This window comes from Falco punctatus, assembly GCF_963210335.1.
Source record: "Falco punctatus genome assembly, chromosome: 2".
Classification (NCBI taxonomy): domain Eukaryota; kingdom Metazoa; phylum Chordata; class Aves; order Falconiformes; family Falconidae; genus Falco; species Falco punctatus.
The window spans coordinates 117,575,841-117,593,892 of record NC_137581.1 but is presented as its reverse complement, the minus strand read 5'-3'; the positions used below and the strand labels follow the sequence as shown (position 1 = coordinate 117,593,892).

General features: G+C 41.9%; 1 protein-coding gene across 1 annotated transcript in view; it reads left to right on the top strand.

Moving 5' to 3' along the window:
* Positions 1-563: 563 nt before the first annotated feature.
* Positions 564-18,052, top strand: part of TMPRSS7 (transmembrane serine protease 7) — a 36,208-nt gene continuing 18,719 nt past the window's right edge. The window contains exons 1-6 of the mRNA XM_080377055.1: positions 564-4,478; positions 8,739-8,937; positions 9,691-9,821; positions 12,275-12,342; positions 13,381-13,574; positions 14,480-14,518. Of these exons, the coding sequence (XP_080233181.1) occupies positions 4,428-4,478; positions 8,739-8,937; positions 9,691-9,821; positions 12,275-12,342; positions 13,381-13,574; positions 14,480-14,518 (682 nt within the window). The 5' untranslated portion in view covers positions 564-4,427. The remainder of the gene's footprint in view (positions 4,479-8,738; positions 8,938-9,690; positions 9,822-12,274; positions 12,343-13,380; positions 13,575-14,479; positions 14,519-18,052) is intronic.

Here is an 18,052-nt window from a genome sequence, read left to right as displayed (position 1 = left end):
AAGCTGAACTAAAATTCAGCTGGGTTATTGGGCAGGGCAGCCCAACCCCCTTCTTCTGTTAGGAGTAATCTTGGCTGTAACTTGAAGAAATAATTCAAGGGGCAAAGCATGCAACCATACAGCCTTAGTAGTCTGTGTCAGCCCTGATGAAAATGGATTGTATGAGTGTATGAGGACGCTATGGCCCTAAGAGAGAATGATGGGAGTAAAACCAAGTGTCACTGTCGTTGTGTGGATAAATTGAGAAGTCCATGATTTGTGACAGTGGGTTTTGTAGTAGTAGGAAGGCATGAGGAGGTGGAACTGGTCCAGAAGCTGTTACAATGGCAAGAAAATAGGATGTTTCTGAAACAAATCACAGACCGGTTAGGGTTGGAAAGGACCCCTGGAGACCACCCAGTCCAACCCCCAGCTCAAGCAGGGTCTCCCAGAGCAGGTTGCGCAGGATCGCGTCCAGGTGGGTTTGAATGTCTCCAGAGACGGAGACCCCACAGCCTCCCTGGGCAGCCTGTCCCAGGGCTCCCTCACCCTCAAGGTAAAGAAGTTCTTCCCTCATGTTCAGATGGAACTTCTCGCGTTGCAGTTTGTGCCCGTTGCCCCGTGTCCTGTCCCTGGGCACCGCAGACAGGAGCCCGGCCCCGTCCTCTTGGCACCCACCCTTAAGGTGTCTGTAGACGCTGGTAAGGTCCCCTCTCAGCCTTCTCCTCTCCAGGCCGAGCAGCCCCAGCTCCCTCAGCCTGTCCCCGTCAGGGAGATGCTCCAGCCCCTCGTCATCTTCACAGCCTCTGCTGGACCCTCCCCAGTAGTTCCCTGTCTCCCCTGAACTGGGGAGCCCAGCACCCCAGACGTGCCCTCCCCAGGGCAGAGCAGAGGGGCAGGGTCCCCTCCCTCGCCCTGCCGGCCACGCTCCTCCTCGTGCCCCCCAGGGTCCCACGGGCCCCTCGGCCCCCAGGACACACTGCTGGCCCGCGGGCAGCTGGCACCCCCCGGCACCCCTTGGGCCACCGGCCGCTCCCCCCAGCCTGTGCCACCAGCCCCCGTGCTGGGGGCCCCGTCCCCTCCCCCAGGGCAGCGGTGGATCGGCCGAGCAGGAGGGACCCAGCAGTGCCCCTGGGAACCCCGCGAGCTCCAGCCCCCAGCCAGGCCCTGCGCCGCTGGTGGCAGCCCCTGAGCTCTGCCTGCAGCCAGGCCCCAGCCCCCCGCGCTGTCCCCTCGCCTCGCCCAGCCCCTGCGCTCACCGTCGGCGTGGGACGGGGCAGCGACAGGAGCCTCGCTGGGGTCAGGCAGGCAGCGTCCACCGCTCTCCCCTCTACCCAGCCATCGTTCCCTCACAGAAGGCTGTTAGGTGGGTCAGGCGTGGTTTCCCCTTGGTGGATCCATGTTGGCTGCTCCTGATGATCTTCTCTTCCTCCACATGCTTCAAGATGACCTCCAGGATGAGCTGTTCCATCACCTTTCCAGGGATGGAGGTGAAGCTGACACCTAATCAACATAGGTGTTATGTTGATTTGGGTCAGAAGGAGGTAAGAGTCACGTTTTGATATGCGTTACTTGCAGGAGATAAAATCAAGCCGCGTAATACCAGTTCAGGCAGACCAAGAAATGGCTCAAAGCCAACAGCCCTTTCAGGTGGACCTGTGTGAAAGCACATTTCTCCACAGAACTCAGAAATGGAACAATTGGCTCGAATTAACTTTTGACGCTCTTTTGAAGCTGACCTGGTGTCAATGGTGCCTATCAGAGGAACCTGAGAGTGAGCCTATGGTTTGCATTGACTTTGAATTTTTTTTAATCTTCAGACTTTTTTTAATATCATGAACATGCAATTAATGAAACAGAAGGAAACAGCAGTGTTCGCTTTCATAAGATGAATTTATTTCAAATGTTTTTCATGTTTTATTAGTTTGCCAACCTCCTTATTTTTAGCTTTACTTGGAAACAGAATGCACTTCTCTTGAAAAAAAAACCTAAAAACTCAACAAACCAACAACTCAAACCCTAATTTTGCTTTTTAGAAGGAGGAGAGGGGGAAGTAAGTACCAGGTACTGCAGCTGTTGCGGGTTAGCGGTGGCTATCGGCCAAACTCCCACCCAGCCGCTCAGTCCCTCCCTCCCCTGCTCAGCAGGATTTGGGGGAGAAAATGGGAAGAACAGGAAGGAGAGAAAAATGATGTTTTGAGATAAAGACAGGGATATCACTTGCCAGTTACTGTCAAAGGCAAACCAGGCTCACCATGGGGAAAACTGACTTTATTGCCAATTAAAATAAAAATGTAACTACTAATTTGGGTGGCGGGAAACAAAAAGGCGAAAATTGAAACAACACTGTTCCTCCCCCCTTTCCCAGGCCCAACTTCCTCGCTTGTGACTCCTCTACGTGCCCTCCTCCCTTCACCCTCCCGAGCCCTGAGCAGCGCAGTGGGGATGGGGAGGTTATGGTCAGTATACAATGGTTTCTCTCTGCTGCTCCTTCTTTCTCACTCTTTTCCTTTGCTCCAGCATGGGCTTTCCATGGACCACTATCCTTCAGGAATAGCCACCTGCTCCAGCAGGATTTCCTCCACAGGCGGCAGCGTGGGTCTTTGCTCTGGCACCTGGAGAGCGTCCTCCTCCTCCTCCATTTTATTTTTTGCTTCATTTATTTTTTTTATACAAGCAACCTTTATACACGCTGGTATATGAAAGATGCATAATAATGTTATTTATCTCACTGAAGGAATGGAAATAACTTTCACCTCAACCTTTCTGTGTAATCTAGAGAAAATGGCATGTAATTTTCTTACCAGGTTTCAAGAACCCATTAAGACTATGCCTTTTGATTAACTCTTGTTGCAACTTCAATAATGGACACCATGGTTATTTTTATCTTATCAGGAGAAAACATGCGAAGGTAAACAGCTGAAGAAAGTGAAATCTGGAGATGATAACTGTGCTTCCTCAGAGTATAAAGAACTCACTGAATAAACATGCAAAAGACTTTGATACTGACAAAGGGAAAGTACTTTTTATGTACAATGCTCTTTCGATCTATGGACCAGCTCCTGAAATACCATTTCTATCACAGTAACTCCCTGTGCACAGGATAGTGGAAGGCTTTTGGGAATTACACAGACACTTTACAAGATCATGGTAGTCCTCCAAAAAATTAGGTGTAACTAAAAAAAAAAGTAGGAGTTAGAAACAATTAATACATAGAAATATGAATAAATTAATAGATTTTCTTACGCTGCTAGAGCATTAATAAGTCTCAGAGCTTATGGTGTCCCTTCTTATGGTTAAAATACATCGCAGTTCTACAACAAATAACAAACAATGACTAAGGATATAAATATTGTGCTTCAGGGCATAAGCCAAAGGCTAACACACAAAACAGAAATATTTTAGTTTACAAGTATGTTATCTAACTGTAGTATTTTTCTGCCTTGTAGTTGAAGTAATCTGTTGCTGGTTACACAGATGGAGCATAGAATGCACCTGGAGCTCACTTATTATGAGGTCTGATACATCTTTTCTATTCTGTACCTTTACACTACTGTGCTGCTAAAATTTTTTATGATTGTTAGTCTAGGTTTTATATCTTCAAAGGTAAAGTAATAGAAGGGTTATTATTTCTTTTTATTTTTAAGTAAAGTTTGGCATTTCTCCAGTGCCAGTTCTGAAGTTGACCCAAGGAAGGCATTGAGATTGATAATCACCTAAAAGTAAAGACAGCTCTATAGTTAGCATCCATTGAGGAAAGTACTGTTTTACATCCTCTATAAATATTTAATCACCAAAGAAAATAGGATGGAACTGTTATGGTACAAGTGACTTCCTGCGTCTGATTACAGAAAGGATTCTCAGTCTGAAGCCTGATCTATTGTAACAATACAAAATATGTTGCCTGGAGTAGTTTATTTCTCAGTTACAATAAAATAACCAAATTTGAGTGTTAAAAGGTACGTTACAAAATTCTAGAAAAAAGTCAAAATGTTCTTCTTGGTTTACAGTTATCTGCTATTTGCAGCACTCTTACTCAAGGTGCTTACATTTATTTTCCTTCTTTTAGTTACATGATTTTGCTCACGTATTTATGTTTTATTTGCTACTTTTCTTGTTTGTGGCAGATAATGTTGTGATGTTTTAATGATATATAGCTTTTAGCACTGTGATTTTCTGTTTTAACAAGTTGGAGCTTAAAAAGACTGAAAAACCGATTTTATTCAGTCTGATGTCTAAAGTTACATGATAGCATCGTTCCAATATTCACAAAGGAGCAATAGGGCAGATGAGATTACAACTGGAAACTCATCAAAGTAAATTGATGCCTGCTTTGGTCCTGGACACTGCTGTTAGCTGTCTTCAGCTTCAGAGGTAGAAGTAGTGCCTGAGAAAACGTGCAAAGCTCTTTTTCAGCTTGGACAAGCAATAAAATTAATTCTGCTGGAATGGATGAAAAAAATGATCACCCAGCAGCTAAACCTGAAGATGAACTAAGTGTAAGTAGGTGACTTAAGCATTCTTGATTTCATACACCTCTTGATGCTGTTAGATCTCTTCTGATCTAGTTTTCAAGTATTAAACTTAAAATCACAGTTAGATTTGGTAGAATTTTCTGTTTTATAACTCGATCTGAAAATGCCAACATATGTGTATTTGTTTTCAGATTGCTAGTAACATGTATTTTTAGACAAGTGAAGTAATGAAGTAATGCCAGTGTGACAATATGAAAAGCTTATATTGGTGTCACGGCAGCATGTTTTTCCAAAACCAAATCCGTTTCTACGCAGGAAAGGCACCATTAAAGTAGGTAAAGTGTTTTGTTTTACCCTGAGAAGATACAGAAGGGGATTATTGCATGAACATTAACTCATGACAAAGAAGTAATTAAATAATTTAGTATATGGTGATAGTCAAATTGCAGCTTTAGCTGGAAACCAATTCTAGACTAGAAGAACTAGGTTGCAGCAGAGAGGAAAGCCGAGTGAAGAACTGTCATCCTTATTGAGGGAACAGCTTAACTTTGTTTTTCTTACTATAAAGTGTTTATGGTAAACTAGTATGGCCTTGGGAAATCTTTAAAATGTAGCACATAGATTTCAGTATTCTTTTGAATCCCGAGTAACAGAGAACTCTGCCATGCAAGCCATGATATATGAAGTGTATTTTCTTTAAACAAGGTTATAATTGCAGTAGGTGCAATGGAGACGTTGGCTGTTTCAAGTGCATACTTATGGACCTAGTGGTGTCAATCTTGAGCAGTCTTTAATGATCCTTGACGGGATCTAATTTTCAAGAATAAATCTTTCTGCTACAAAAAGGAACAGCATGGGAAATTTTAAATATAAAATATTATTGGGGGAATGTTTGATCAAAGTGGTCCAAATTTCAGATGTCAGGACCGAGCATTCATTGGGCTGTGCCAAGGTGTCCTATTGAACACCTGAGTGTGTAAGGGAACTTCACATGACAGAGCAGAGCTTTAAACAAACAAAGAGGCAATTTGGTTTTCATCCTTAAACAGAAATGTACTTAATAAGGTTTTGAAAAAATACAGAAGATGTGAAAACTGAGTCCTGGGCAAAATGAGAACATGCAAACCAAGTGCAGTTAATTGCCCAGGTAGAAGGTATGAGTCTGAAATCTTCCAGTTCCCACATTTTGTTTGAGGAAATTGTAAAGTGTGCTACTAGGTCTTATTGTTCATTATTACTTATTACTAATTTTTATTCTCATCTTTGAACATTCTCAACTTTGAAATCAAGGGTTGCTAGCCATTGTATTTGACTACGGGACTGGCAGGATATTTGTGGTGATGTTGCTTATGCTCCTCTGTGAGGATACAGAGAGCTCTTTTTTTGAAACCATTACCAGGGCACAGTATCAGAGAATCAGAAACATTTACACTGGTGGGGACTTTTGAAGATTTTCAAATTTAGGAAAAAAACCTCTGGGCTAACAACAAAGCCAGAACAGAATTCTTGGGGCGTTATCCCACTGAGTTTTTAATACCTCCAGGGATGGAGGTTCCCTGGCCGCTGTGGCTGAGGTGCATGGCCATCATGGTGACATACATTCCCACCCTCTGAGCTGTCTGGCTGGAGTTTCCCCTGCTGCCGTGTGTTACTGTTGTGGCTGTGTCCTCACTGCAGGTTGGTGAGAAAAGTGTGGCTGTCTTCTCCCTGACCTACTTTAGATAGGGAAATCTATAATTAGATTTACCCTGCCTTCTTGTCTCCGGATAAACAACCTCAGGGCTCTCAGCTTTTTGCTGTACATCATCTCCTCCAGCACCTTGCCTCTTGGTGGCCCTTCCCCGGAATCACTCCGGTTTACCAACATCTCTGTTATACCAGTGGGCCCAAAACTGGACACAATACTTCAGATGTGGCTCTACTAGTATTGGGCAGAAGGAAACAACCACTTAGTGTAGATCATTTCCCAGCACCACTTTTGCAAATGTCTAGTAGTTATGCTTGTCATTTTCTGGCTGTCAAGCTCCATCAGCACATAGTTATTGTAGCCACTGTATCCAGCTTAGCATCCTACATGGATAACTTGGAGTGCAGTTCTTAGCTGGGTACTTACCGACTTTCATAGCCTTCTCTTTCCTCAAGTGAAATACAGTTAATAGTGTTGAAAAACGAGCTTTGTGTGCACACTTTTTAGTCTACAACAGGCCACATGTCCTTGCAGTGTACCTTCTGCGAGGCTTCAAAGAATGTGATGATGGTAAATAGTCTGGCAGCTTGTTGCAGCCTTTCTCCTGGCTGCCTACCTCCGCAGAGTGAGGGTGATGTGCTCCAGGTGCAGATACAGACCAGTTAGCCTTGGTCTTTGTGAGAGGTTCTTGGTTTGCATTGATGAGGAATGATGTACCTCTGAGCAGTCCTAGCCCACCAGTGGCATAAAATCAGCTGTGAGGTGGGGAGACCCACTTTGAAGATGCCCTTAAAATGAATCAAGCTATTCCAAAGGCAAGGGAAAAGGTCTTTTTTCACTTTGGTCTTCAACTTTAAAATGATGTAGTTCAGTATCATCTTTGCATATATGAGCTCCTGAGCCAGGTCTTTTCGTCTCAAAGCCTGTTTTGTGCTTCATAGAAGACTTCCCACTGAAACTCTTGCTGCTGATTGCTGCCGTGTGTGTGTGTTCACACCGTCAGTCACAGAGAGCTCGCAGCTTTCTAAGGCAGCCTCTTGACAGCTTCCCTCTCACTAGCATCAACATGTGTTTGGAAATTTTGTTCTGAGTGTTCTTTATTGTTGAGGCAATATTATGGAACTTTTGTTATAGTTGTGATGTAAGGAGGACATTAAAGGGCGGTTTTTTATGGTTCTAATTCTGGTGCAGCTGGGTATCAGTCTGTGTTTGCAGCCAGTGCACTTGGTCATAGTGCCCTGAGTGGTCCAGGAACTCATCAGGTAACTTCTGCATAGATGAGGTGATGCGCTGACTTGAGAGAAGGTGACTGAACCTCTCGCTGAGCTTGCAACTGAGCATTTGACTGTCACAAGAGCTCTCAAAGTGGAGATTTTATGAAGTCCCAGGGGTTCCCAGGCAGCTCTTGCCATGCCTGCAGCAACTGATAGACATTATTTGTGTGCTTAAATGTGTTGATTATCTCCTGCAGAGGAAAATGCCTGGGGGAGTGTCTGGTATAAACAGATTTTCCAGACCAGACCAGACTGTAGACAGATAAGATAGTTATAGAATGTAGAAACTGCTCCTTGTAAATGCAAAAATGGTCATGTAGTAACCTTTTGTACCTAGATAAGATGATCAGGAGATATTTTGATTCTAGTTTTAAAAAATCTGAGACAGTAGTTTAAAATAAACTGTCAAGGGGCTGGATATCCAGGTGATGACTTTGTCCAGGTCCCATCCCAGCAAGATCCATGCTGTGTCCTCTGGTTCACTGGAGGGAGCTTCCCGGGGGAGCTGGACATGTAGGACAAGGACTTCTGTACCACTGCTCCTCATCCTGAAAGGAAGTGCAGAGTTTTTCTGAGAAATGAATGGGTTGAGCCAGCTTGTTTTGGGGTAGTTCTGGTCTGAGAAAAAAAGTAGCTTTTTGTTTTTTGAACAGCAGTGAATTTTTGAACATAGGCTGGGAGGAAAGAATGGCGGTGTGGCATACGCCTGTGTCTTGGTTCTTTAGGAGGGAAATGACAAGCCATAGTATTGGAAAAAGGACTGACTATTTGAACATCATGCTAACCCCTCCCTCCCGCTTCCCACAAAGGGCATGAATGGCTGAAGGTGTATCTGCTTCCACACCAAACCTGCGTAAGCATAGCAATTACTTGGGTCATGAGACGCTTTGCTAGGTTATGTTACCAAGCTGCTGGTGCTGTTCTGCAGTGCTCATCTGTGTATACATCTCAGATGCAGACAGTGCAAGGTAATTCAGCGTTGTCTACCCTTTGGACTAAAGAGGGGTAATTTACACTAATGAAGGGTGCACAAGGATATTAGCATTCATTTGGATGGCTAATGCTGGGTAGCTGTGTCATAGCGAGCTGTCACCCTAGGGTACATTGTGGGTTTACATCCTTATACAATAGGGACTGTGTTATATCAGCAAGTGTCTGGAAGAAAAGGACCTTACTTTCTGACCGGGGTTTTAAACTGCTACTAAGTTAACTATAGTTGTGTATATGCAGTAACAAATACGTGTAGGAAACTGTTCTAGTTATTGGCCAGTCAATTGCTGTAGAAATGTTCCACGTTTTTTGTTGTCTTTCACCTTCTTTTAGGTAGCCAACATCCCAGTCCAAATGGTGGCTGCAGAAGATAAGTTGGCAAAAAGGATTCTGGCAATGAAAAAACACGGCAGATTGAAATTGAAGAAAAAAGATAAGTTGCTGTGGAATTTTCAAAACAAAATAATTCTTTTTACCCTCATTCTATTCATTTTAGGAGTTGTAACCTGGACGTTATTGTGGCTTTTCATTGGTGAGTTGCTGACAGCTGATGCCAATTTCATACATCACTGTCCCCAATAGCACTTTCAGCTGGGTTTAGGATCTCACTTGTCCTGAAGGCTGTTTCTAAAATAAACATGGAACACTTCTGGGTATCTTTGTTAAAACTTAACAAGTAATTACAAGAGCAGGCATAGCTGCTGCCTTTAGGAAGTGTGACTTTTTCTTAAGTGTTATGCAAAACCTATTTTATGTGCTAGCTAATTGCACAGATCTGACAGTTCTGATGAGCTTGATTCCTCGGAAATTTTTACTTTGTGGTTTTTTGGCCTTCTGCTTACCTGACAAAGGTCAAGCAAGTTCTTTGTCTCTCATGCAGAACAGACTTAGAGAAATTCAAGGGGAGTAAAATGCAGTTGTATCTAACTGGGCGGTAAAAGCTATGTTCTCCTCTTTAGACCTCTGATGCTAATACTGCTTCAGATTCCATTGGGATGCTCCAGAATCTGGATGTTGCTGGTTCAGCAGGCTGCCAGCTTCATCGTGCTGGTTCATTTATATGGTGGCACCTTGCCTTGTGTGTAGGAAACGGGTGCTCAATTAACTGCATTGTGGTACTCTAGAATGGTTTGGCTGTGAAAACAGAGTTCTTTTGGTAGTCATTTCCGCTGTAAGGCTGCATAGGTTCATTTGGTTTAGAATTTAATAAAAAAAAAAATCATTGTTATTAAAAAGGTAAAGAAAAAAAAAAGGGGGGCTAACTGTCGTCTTTTTTTTCTTGCAGTTCAGGCAGCAAACAAAGATGCATTGTATTTTGTTGGACTGTTTCGTGTTGCCAACATAGAATTTCTCCCAGAATATAGGCAGAAGGAGTCAAAAGAATTCCTCTCTGTGGCACAGAACGTGCAGCATGTGGTAAGATGAGTGGGCTGCTTGGCTAACAAAAAGATCAGAGCTGTGAACGAGAGGTGCAACTTTCAGGTGCCATTGAGTCTACTGTGGCGTTCTGTTTTGTTTTTTTTTCATTTTTTTTTCTCTCACCCCCCCCCCCCCCCCCCCCCCCCCCCCCGCCTCTGGAAGACTATGTACAAAGGGTGGCTATCTGCGGATAGGGGGAGCTGACTGCTTTCAGCTTGTTAACCACAAACTGAGTTTTGCAAAGTTCTGTTTGACTTTTTAGTAAAAGCTGATGCGTTTGCCCCCACGAATCGGGGTCTATGAATAGAACTTTACAAAAGCCCTTCAAAACTTGATTGCCCTTTCGAGACATTAAACTGGTGAAGTCTTTTGCATTTAAATTGGTATCTTCTGCCAGTCTTGTGTCTCAAAGCATCTGTAATTACCCTAGAGCTCTCAAACGTATTTACATATACATTTCCTTCTGATGCTAGGTATTCTAAAGACCATTATTCTTCCCAAACACCTTGCATCAGTCAGAGCAGAAATAACACTGTTGTAGGCAGTTCAGGCTGCTCCGCAGTGGGAAGAGGGGGTGGGAAGCTTGGTTAAAAGGGAATTTGACTTTCAAGGCATTTGGCGTAGGGAGGAAGACATCAATGCCAGGAAATGCAGCTCTGTCCACATAAGGATTCAAGCAGTAGTATGAAAACTGCTAAAAAAAAACCAAACAAAAAATTCATGTCAGATGTAACCAAAAGGTATTTTTTTAATATTGGCCAAGTTTTTGTCATCTTATAATATGAACTTATGCTCCTGTTTTCCAGCTTTATCTCCCCCACATACCCCATCCCTCCCAAAGCTGGCTCACAAAAGACTTGAAAGCAGACAGTCTACTTTTCCTAGTCCTGCGTGTTAACGACTTCAGGTGCTTTCATGCAGGGGTAACAGGCAACCAGTGCAGGACATGTCCTTCCCCTGCTCTCCATGGAGAACCTCCAACCTGCTGTGAGCCCTGTGTCTTGCTCTTGTCCCAGAGCATCCTGCCTTTGTCACACAGTGAAGCTGACAGACGGCAAGTGTCACTGCCAGTGTTGCCACCTCCTACTTGAACGTAACTTGGAATTTACTTTTTGTCTGTAAACCCTGACTGACCTCACCAACAGATTTTGTGCTGCTGCAGCTGTGCTTTGTGGTGATGAGACTGTTGACTAGCAAGGATGTGGGGAATTTGGGATTTTGTTTGTTCTTTCTCCTTGAAACCCTGTTGTCAGTGGTTGTTGGCCCAGAAACCCCCAGAGTGGTAGTGGAAGAAGCTCTCAGGATGGGCTCCTTTCCCCTTTGGTAGAAACAGTAATATATAAAATCTCTTGTAACCTAATCTGGAAAAAAAGATTGAGCTCCACCCATTTTATTTAGGTTCTTAAAATAATTGTTCAAACTTCCCATGTCTAACACTGAAAATTAGGGACCAATATTCATATGATTTTTACAGCCTTTCCTTCAAAATAGTCCGCTGTAGTCCATTGGGCATTAATTTTAACCATTAAGCAGCAGGATGAGGTCTGAACAGCTTGAGGTACATGCCACCTTGTGGCTTTAGAAGTGTGCCTCCTTGAACAGGAGGAAGAAAGGTTATTGTCACACTGATATTATCCCATACATCCAAAGAACTGGTTGAATGAGGAGCTTCCTTTCTCCAAAGGCAGATCTACAGCATGAAACGGTCAGAATTTTCCCATATCTATGTATTTTAGACTGTGTGTATTGGAAAAAAATACATTATCACTAAGCTGTTAGTGAAGAAAATAGACACAAAGTGAATCAAAATGCAAGAAATTCCACACAAACATTAGGAAAAAACTGTTTAACTGTGAAGGTGATCAAACACTGGAGCGGTTGTCCAGAGAGGCTGTGGAGTCTCCATTCTTGGAGATATCCAACTGGACACAGTCCTGAGGAACCTGGTGTTTGCTTTGAGCAGAGGGGTTGGGCTAGATGCTCTCCAGAGCGTCCTTCCGATCTCAGTTTTTCTGTGATTCTGTGGATAAAGCTCTGATGTATGCTGTTAACTGCACTTTAGTAGCAACACACAAAATGTTATGGGCACGTGCTCTTTTCCTGAAGACTGGCCCTAAGTTTCAGCATCAGGATAGGGAAGCCTTCTGTGTCTGGGATTTGCTGGGCAAAGAATGCACACCCTTTTCAAAACTAATTTCTTTGGAAAAAGCATTGCTGTACACATGAGCTGGCCATGGGCAGAAGATTTGATGTTTCCTGGGAATATTGGACTTGTTACGGGTCTGTTCATGTCTGCTGCTCTGCCTAGCTTGGCTGAGGTATGTCTCAAAGTGTGTGCGTTTTCATAGTCCTGGTGGAAAAGAGGATGTTCCTAGGAAAGCCTAGGCGTATAACATCTCTAGGTGTGGCTGATTTTCGGAAATGTTAAATCTTAACAATTTCTCTTTCAGATGAACTTGGTCTACACAACCTCCTCTTTCTCCAAATTTTATAAGCAGTCAACAGTTTCAGAAGTCAGGTAAAACTGTGGTTAATGTAATTGCATTTCTGCTGGGTAGTATCTAATGTAATGAACCCACAAGAGCAGCCTATTTTTGGTGGTTATGACTTAATCTCTTTGCTATCTACTTGTACTATAGCAAAATACATTTAAAACCTATACCAATTAATTTCACAAAAGTAAGGGCAAACTAAACTCATATAAGCAGTTTCTTGTCTGACAGGATTATAATCTATGGTAAACAGAAATCATGTCCCTAAAGAGGTTTGGTGGGACTTTGGATAAGGAGGTCATACAGAAGTTTAACCACTTAAACATGCTGCTAGAGCGCAACTCTACTATTGACTAAGTCACACATATTTTGTAAGTAATATTATTGGTCTAAAACTGTTTTCTCCTGACAGAAGAAGGAGAAAATATACTGCAATAAAGTACACGTACTCTAGTATTATGTACGCAATTTATGTTAGAGGATTGGCTATTCCAATCCTGTTGAACAAAATACAGTTTTGGTTCAGGAACAGGAGTTTCTGGGGTACTTTTGATTTAAAGATCTTTCTTCCCACTGGGAGGTGTTGGGGTGACCACATACAGCCTCTAATGTAGTATCTAAATAGTTTAGAAATTGTTTATTACATACTGCAATGCACGGTTCAAGGTGAGATGCATAGTGATGCAGAGTTCTGCACTTCTGGAGGTGATAATTCTATTTCTGTTTTGACCTTCGGGAGATAATCCAGCTCTAATTCGAGTATATATTATGATTTCCATAGGTCTCAAAAGTCAGGAGCCCTCAGGAAATCAGCCCAGTGAAGGTCCCTAACTGGGTGTGAAGAGAGCATGTTTTGGGCTGCTTTATTTTTTTATGTTATTCTTTATTTAAAGAAAAAAACATGCCTTGTTACTTTGACACACTAAATGCAAGATGGAAATGAGTCATACACTTTTAAATTTGTACTTCAGAAGCTTGTGTTAAGAGTCTGGTCTTCAGAAATCTTTCAACATGATAATAATCTATAGGACCTTTTATTATTATTTTATTACTGTTTATTTCAGTAACAACAACAATGGAGGCCTTCTTATTCATTTCTGGATCGTATTTGTGGTACCGCAGGCCAAGGGCCAAGTGCTGTGTGAGGACTGTGTGGCTGCCATTTTAAAGGATTCCATCCAGACAAGCATCATTAACCGGACCTCGGTGGGAAGTCTGCAGGGCCTTGCGGTTGACATGGACTCTATTGTACTAAGTGGTTGGTACTAGTACATACCCATATTCTTGACAAAACACTTGGTTAAGCAAACATTTTTATCTTGGAGTAGCAAATTCTATAAATATACCAAAATCTTTAGCTTCTAATACTGAAATTATTATAAGGAAGGAAAAAAACCGGGGGGAAAAGGAAAATCAAAACCAGATTTGAGGTCAAATCAAGGTACAAAATGTCCTTGTGAACACTGATTGCAAAACTTCCAGTACTTGGAGTGCTTATGTTCATGTTCAGAAGCTAAGCCTGACACCTTGTAGGCAGCTCAGGTTTGGGTTAGTCTGTGACTTCAAAAGTATAAAAGGTTAAGAAGGGTTAAGAATATTTCCACATGGATCAAACTTTAGCCCCTCCATTGAAAATGAGATTCTTGTTACCCCTTTCTTGAAGATTAAAAAATGGATTCTAAAGCTGCCCATTCATTAAAAAACTCCTCTGTCATTCCTGTCTGGGGAAGAAATTAGCAATGTAGGATTCAAGTATCTGTTTGATGTGGTTAGCTACAAAATGTACGATTTTCAGCTCTATGAACAAAGGACAGAACAAGCTTCATTTGACCAGCTATGCCCAACTGAAAGCTGAGAAAGACTTTGTAGCCAAAGGTGAGAAAATGACCTCCCGGGTACCTCTGTCTCAGTCTGTCAATTGAATGTGGCTGCTTAATCGACATGCAGTCTCTTGTCTCGGGCGCTGAGATGTCTGGGGACATGATACCTCCAGAGCTGCTTGCAGAATTTGCAGAAATGAAAGGCACTGGGGCAGCCTCCCCCACTGAGATAACTGTTTTGTCCTGTGTGTTCAATGTTAAGATTAAAGTGTGACTGAATTAAACCCCGCATTCTGGATTTTAGGCAAATGAGAAGACTCACAACAACTCTTTTTCTATGCAGCAGGTCTTCGGTCAGATTATTGGTCGACAACAGGAACAGGTAATTCACCATTTTGGCAGCTTCCTGACAGATGAGGTGGAGAGCAAAGCTTTTAGTTCATGTCTTGGACTCAAAGATATTGTTTAGTGTTAATTTAAGAGGGTTAAATTCAGCCTTGACATTTATGTCCTCACTTGCTAGAAGCGTAACCAACAGTCTTGCATGTGACACATGCAGAAATGATCTGACTTCTACCTGGTTGGTGAATTTTTTAGATGTACCTGGTGGCATGGTAAAAAATACACTCAGTCAATTGTTTGCTGTTCGTTGTGTTGAAGAGAAAATTAACCTTTTCTAAACTGGGCAGTACTGAATTTAAGTCTATCGGCTTTAAGGCTGAACAATAGCAATGTTTTTATCTATCCTTTATCCCCCTTTATTCCCTCTTCTCCAAGGTCAATGATGAGTTTTTCTTGTGCATGAATTCCCTAACAGAAATTAGTTTAAGTAGTTCAATTTTGCCAGCGTTATAAGAGACACTACTTATAAACCTGCTTGGTTTTATGTTGTAAACCTCCCAGCAGGGTTCTTTGGCAGTGTGCAGAGACTTTATAAGCAGTTTAAAAGTACAGTGCATCTATGTTCACTAGTATGTGGAGTAGGTACCTAGAAAAAATGTGCTACTTGGGCTAAGCAATGGTATGCTCATCAACTTTGATGCAGACACCCGCTAAGTCTCTGGGCCAGTAGTAGTCAATCAGCTGGGGATGTGTTGGCCTCCCTCACTCCTTGACACAGGCTTACTCTTCATCTTGTGAAGTTGTACTGTTTCAGGTTTTTCAAGGGCTTTATACCTTTCCATGTCTGCATTTTGCTTTACTAAGATGTAAACATGTTACGCTTCTATCTGTGATTTCCACTTCTGTTATCTTGCAAGGCTTTAGCTTGTATGCTTTCTCAGAATTCAGTAACTACTTTTGGCAGAGCAGCCAAGTCAAGATCCCCTAGCTCTGTGGGCCACAGGTGGACTTTGGGTCACACACCCTGGGCCATACTTTGCAATGCTGAGATTGATATCAGCCCATAATTTCTCAAAATTCAAGTCAAGTTTGCTACAGCATTCATTTGCTCAAAACTTCTCCTGACTTAAATTGCAAAGCATACCAATATTGGCCTTTGTCACATCTCCTTGCATGTATTTTAATTGTATAAAAGATTTTTGTGCATTGTGGCTTACTTGCTTAGCAATTTCATCTCCCATTTCAGTGTTCCAGGGCAGAGGAATTAGTACAGTCAGATCTCGCGTTTCAATGTATTCCAGAGAGCAGTCCCTAAAAGAGGAGATAGAAAGGAGAACAGTGCAGCACAAATATTGATGCTAAGGCTTTTTTAGGACTTATATGGTATCTTTCACGCAAAGGGAGAAGAATAACCTGCTGTATTCTAGATGTCCAGAGACTTGCCATGTAGTCAGGCACAGGTGGCAACTGATATCTATAAGAAGCATAGTGCTGGTATGCAACGAAGTTGCAGGGGAGAAACAACAACATGGATTGCCACAAAAAGCTTAGAAAGCCTTATACTGGCGCAGTTTCGTTTGTTGGGGTCCTTGGAGTGTGTCTGCTTAAGGACTACAGCATGTGCTGCAGAGGTTAAAGTGTTAATGCAGCAGTATACAAGGAAGGTGCATCACCTGGTTGTATATTGAGAGCAATGGAGTTACTTTGGTGTGAAGATGCACCTAGTTATTAGTTCAGGCACGACACTGGAGTGCAGATTTATCAAAGAATAGGTTGGAGACGGGACTTGGGGAGGTTCAGCTGATGTGACTTGCATTGCCATGGCTATCTGGCTATCAAGGGTTTGTTTGGGTAAGGCCAGGTTGAATGAAGCTTGGAGCAACCTGGGCTATTGGAAGGTGTCCCTGCCCACGGCAGGGGGTGGAAACTAGATGATCTTTCAGGTCCCTTCCAACCCAAACCATTCTATGATTCTATAAAGACTGTTTCCAGCTTTGGGTTCAGGCTGGTATGCCTGCATTACTTCTGTTTCCAGACTAGTTCTGAGTTTGCCTGCGCTGTGCTCCATACGAGCAGTGAGCTTGTCACATTATGAACTACTTCGCAGAAATAATGGTGGTCACATAACTCTAAAGATTAAGGTCAAAGCTGGCTTTGTTAAGGGTGAATAAATAAGCGCAAATAAGAATGTTATTGGGAAGAGATAAGAAAAGGAAGAAGGAAGAACAATGGCCCAACCAAAGCTTTAAATAGCTATAACTGTAACTCAGCTGAGCAGTGTGTGACCCTTACAGATTGCTCGTAAATATTCATAGTGTTAGTTTCAAGATTGCTAGTTAGAAGTGGAAGTCAGGCAAAACCTGCCACTTCCTGTCTTGATTAACTACGGCTTATAAAGCCAACGTTTAATTTGACTCAGCAATTGGTAACAAACTTTCACAATGCTCTAATTGGTGTTCCACGATAGTAACTATTTCAGAAACTTGTCTTTTTAAAAGGCAGAAATTAATGCAAATATTTACTTTGGAACTTAATCTCCCTAATTTACATTTTTACCCTTCTTTCAAAGAGCTATGTTAAGAGTTTTAGATATGACCAAACAAAAAAATCCCTAAGCTTTTTGCTGTGAGCTGCAATATTGAATTAAAATAAAGACCTCAATATATTTGACTTGAAAGTCACAATTGTTTCAGCTTAATTGGAAAATTGGATGCAAGTAGGGTAATTTTCTGGTTATTTTTTCTGACATAATCTTTTTGGTTTTTACTTTAGAGATATATATATATATATAAAGTATTGTGTAGGCTGGGCTTTGTCATTTGTATTTCACAGTACTTCCATTTCTAACTGACTTCTAATGCTGCAAAAGTTTTCCAAACATAACAGGACAATGTCCTGGTCTGAATTCATTTTAGTCCTGCTTTGAGCAGGATGTTGAACAAGAAAAGTCCTAATATCCCTTCCAATCTAAAGGAATTGGTGAATCTGAATTTAGTGTTTTATTAACACTAATGTAATAGTGTATTAGTTAATCTGAATTTAGAATTTTATTTCACAATAAAACATCGAGAACCCTGACATTTGAATAACAATTTTAAAAACCCAAAGTAACACAGATGTCTAGCTGGATTTTTTTTGGTTTTTGTTTATTATAAATATCCTAGTATCTGTAGGGGTGAGCAGCAATTATTTATGCCTTGACAGCAGGTGAACATTTTCCAGCAATTATTTAAGTAATTTATCCTCTGGGGACCACACAGAGCTTTGTTAACTGCAAATACCTCTTGTACAAACTGGCGGTACCTTAGCGCCAATACGCTGCAAGGACTTGTTTACAGCATTATTTTCCATGCTCTGTATATTTATGAATAGACTTTTCCTTGACCACCGACTTGTAACTAAGATGAAAACCATGAGTGGCAGAGGTTACTTTTTTGTTTTCAGATTTAGATATGCTTTCATCTGTTGCTTTAGTTTAACATAATTTTTAGAATTTTTTATATATATATTTTTTTTAATGCTAGGTGGATTTAATGGTTTTGGAGAGTGTCCACTGTTGAAAATGTGATATTTC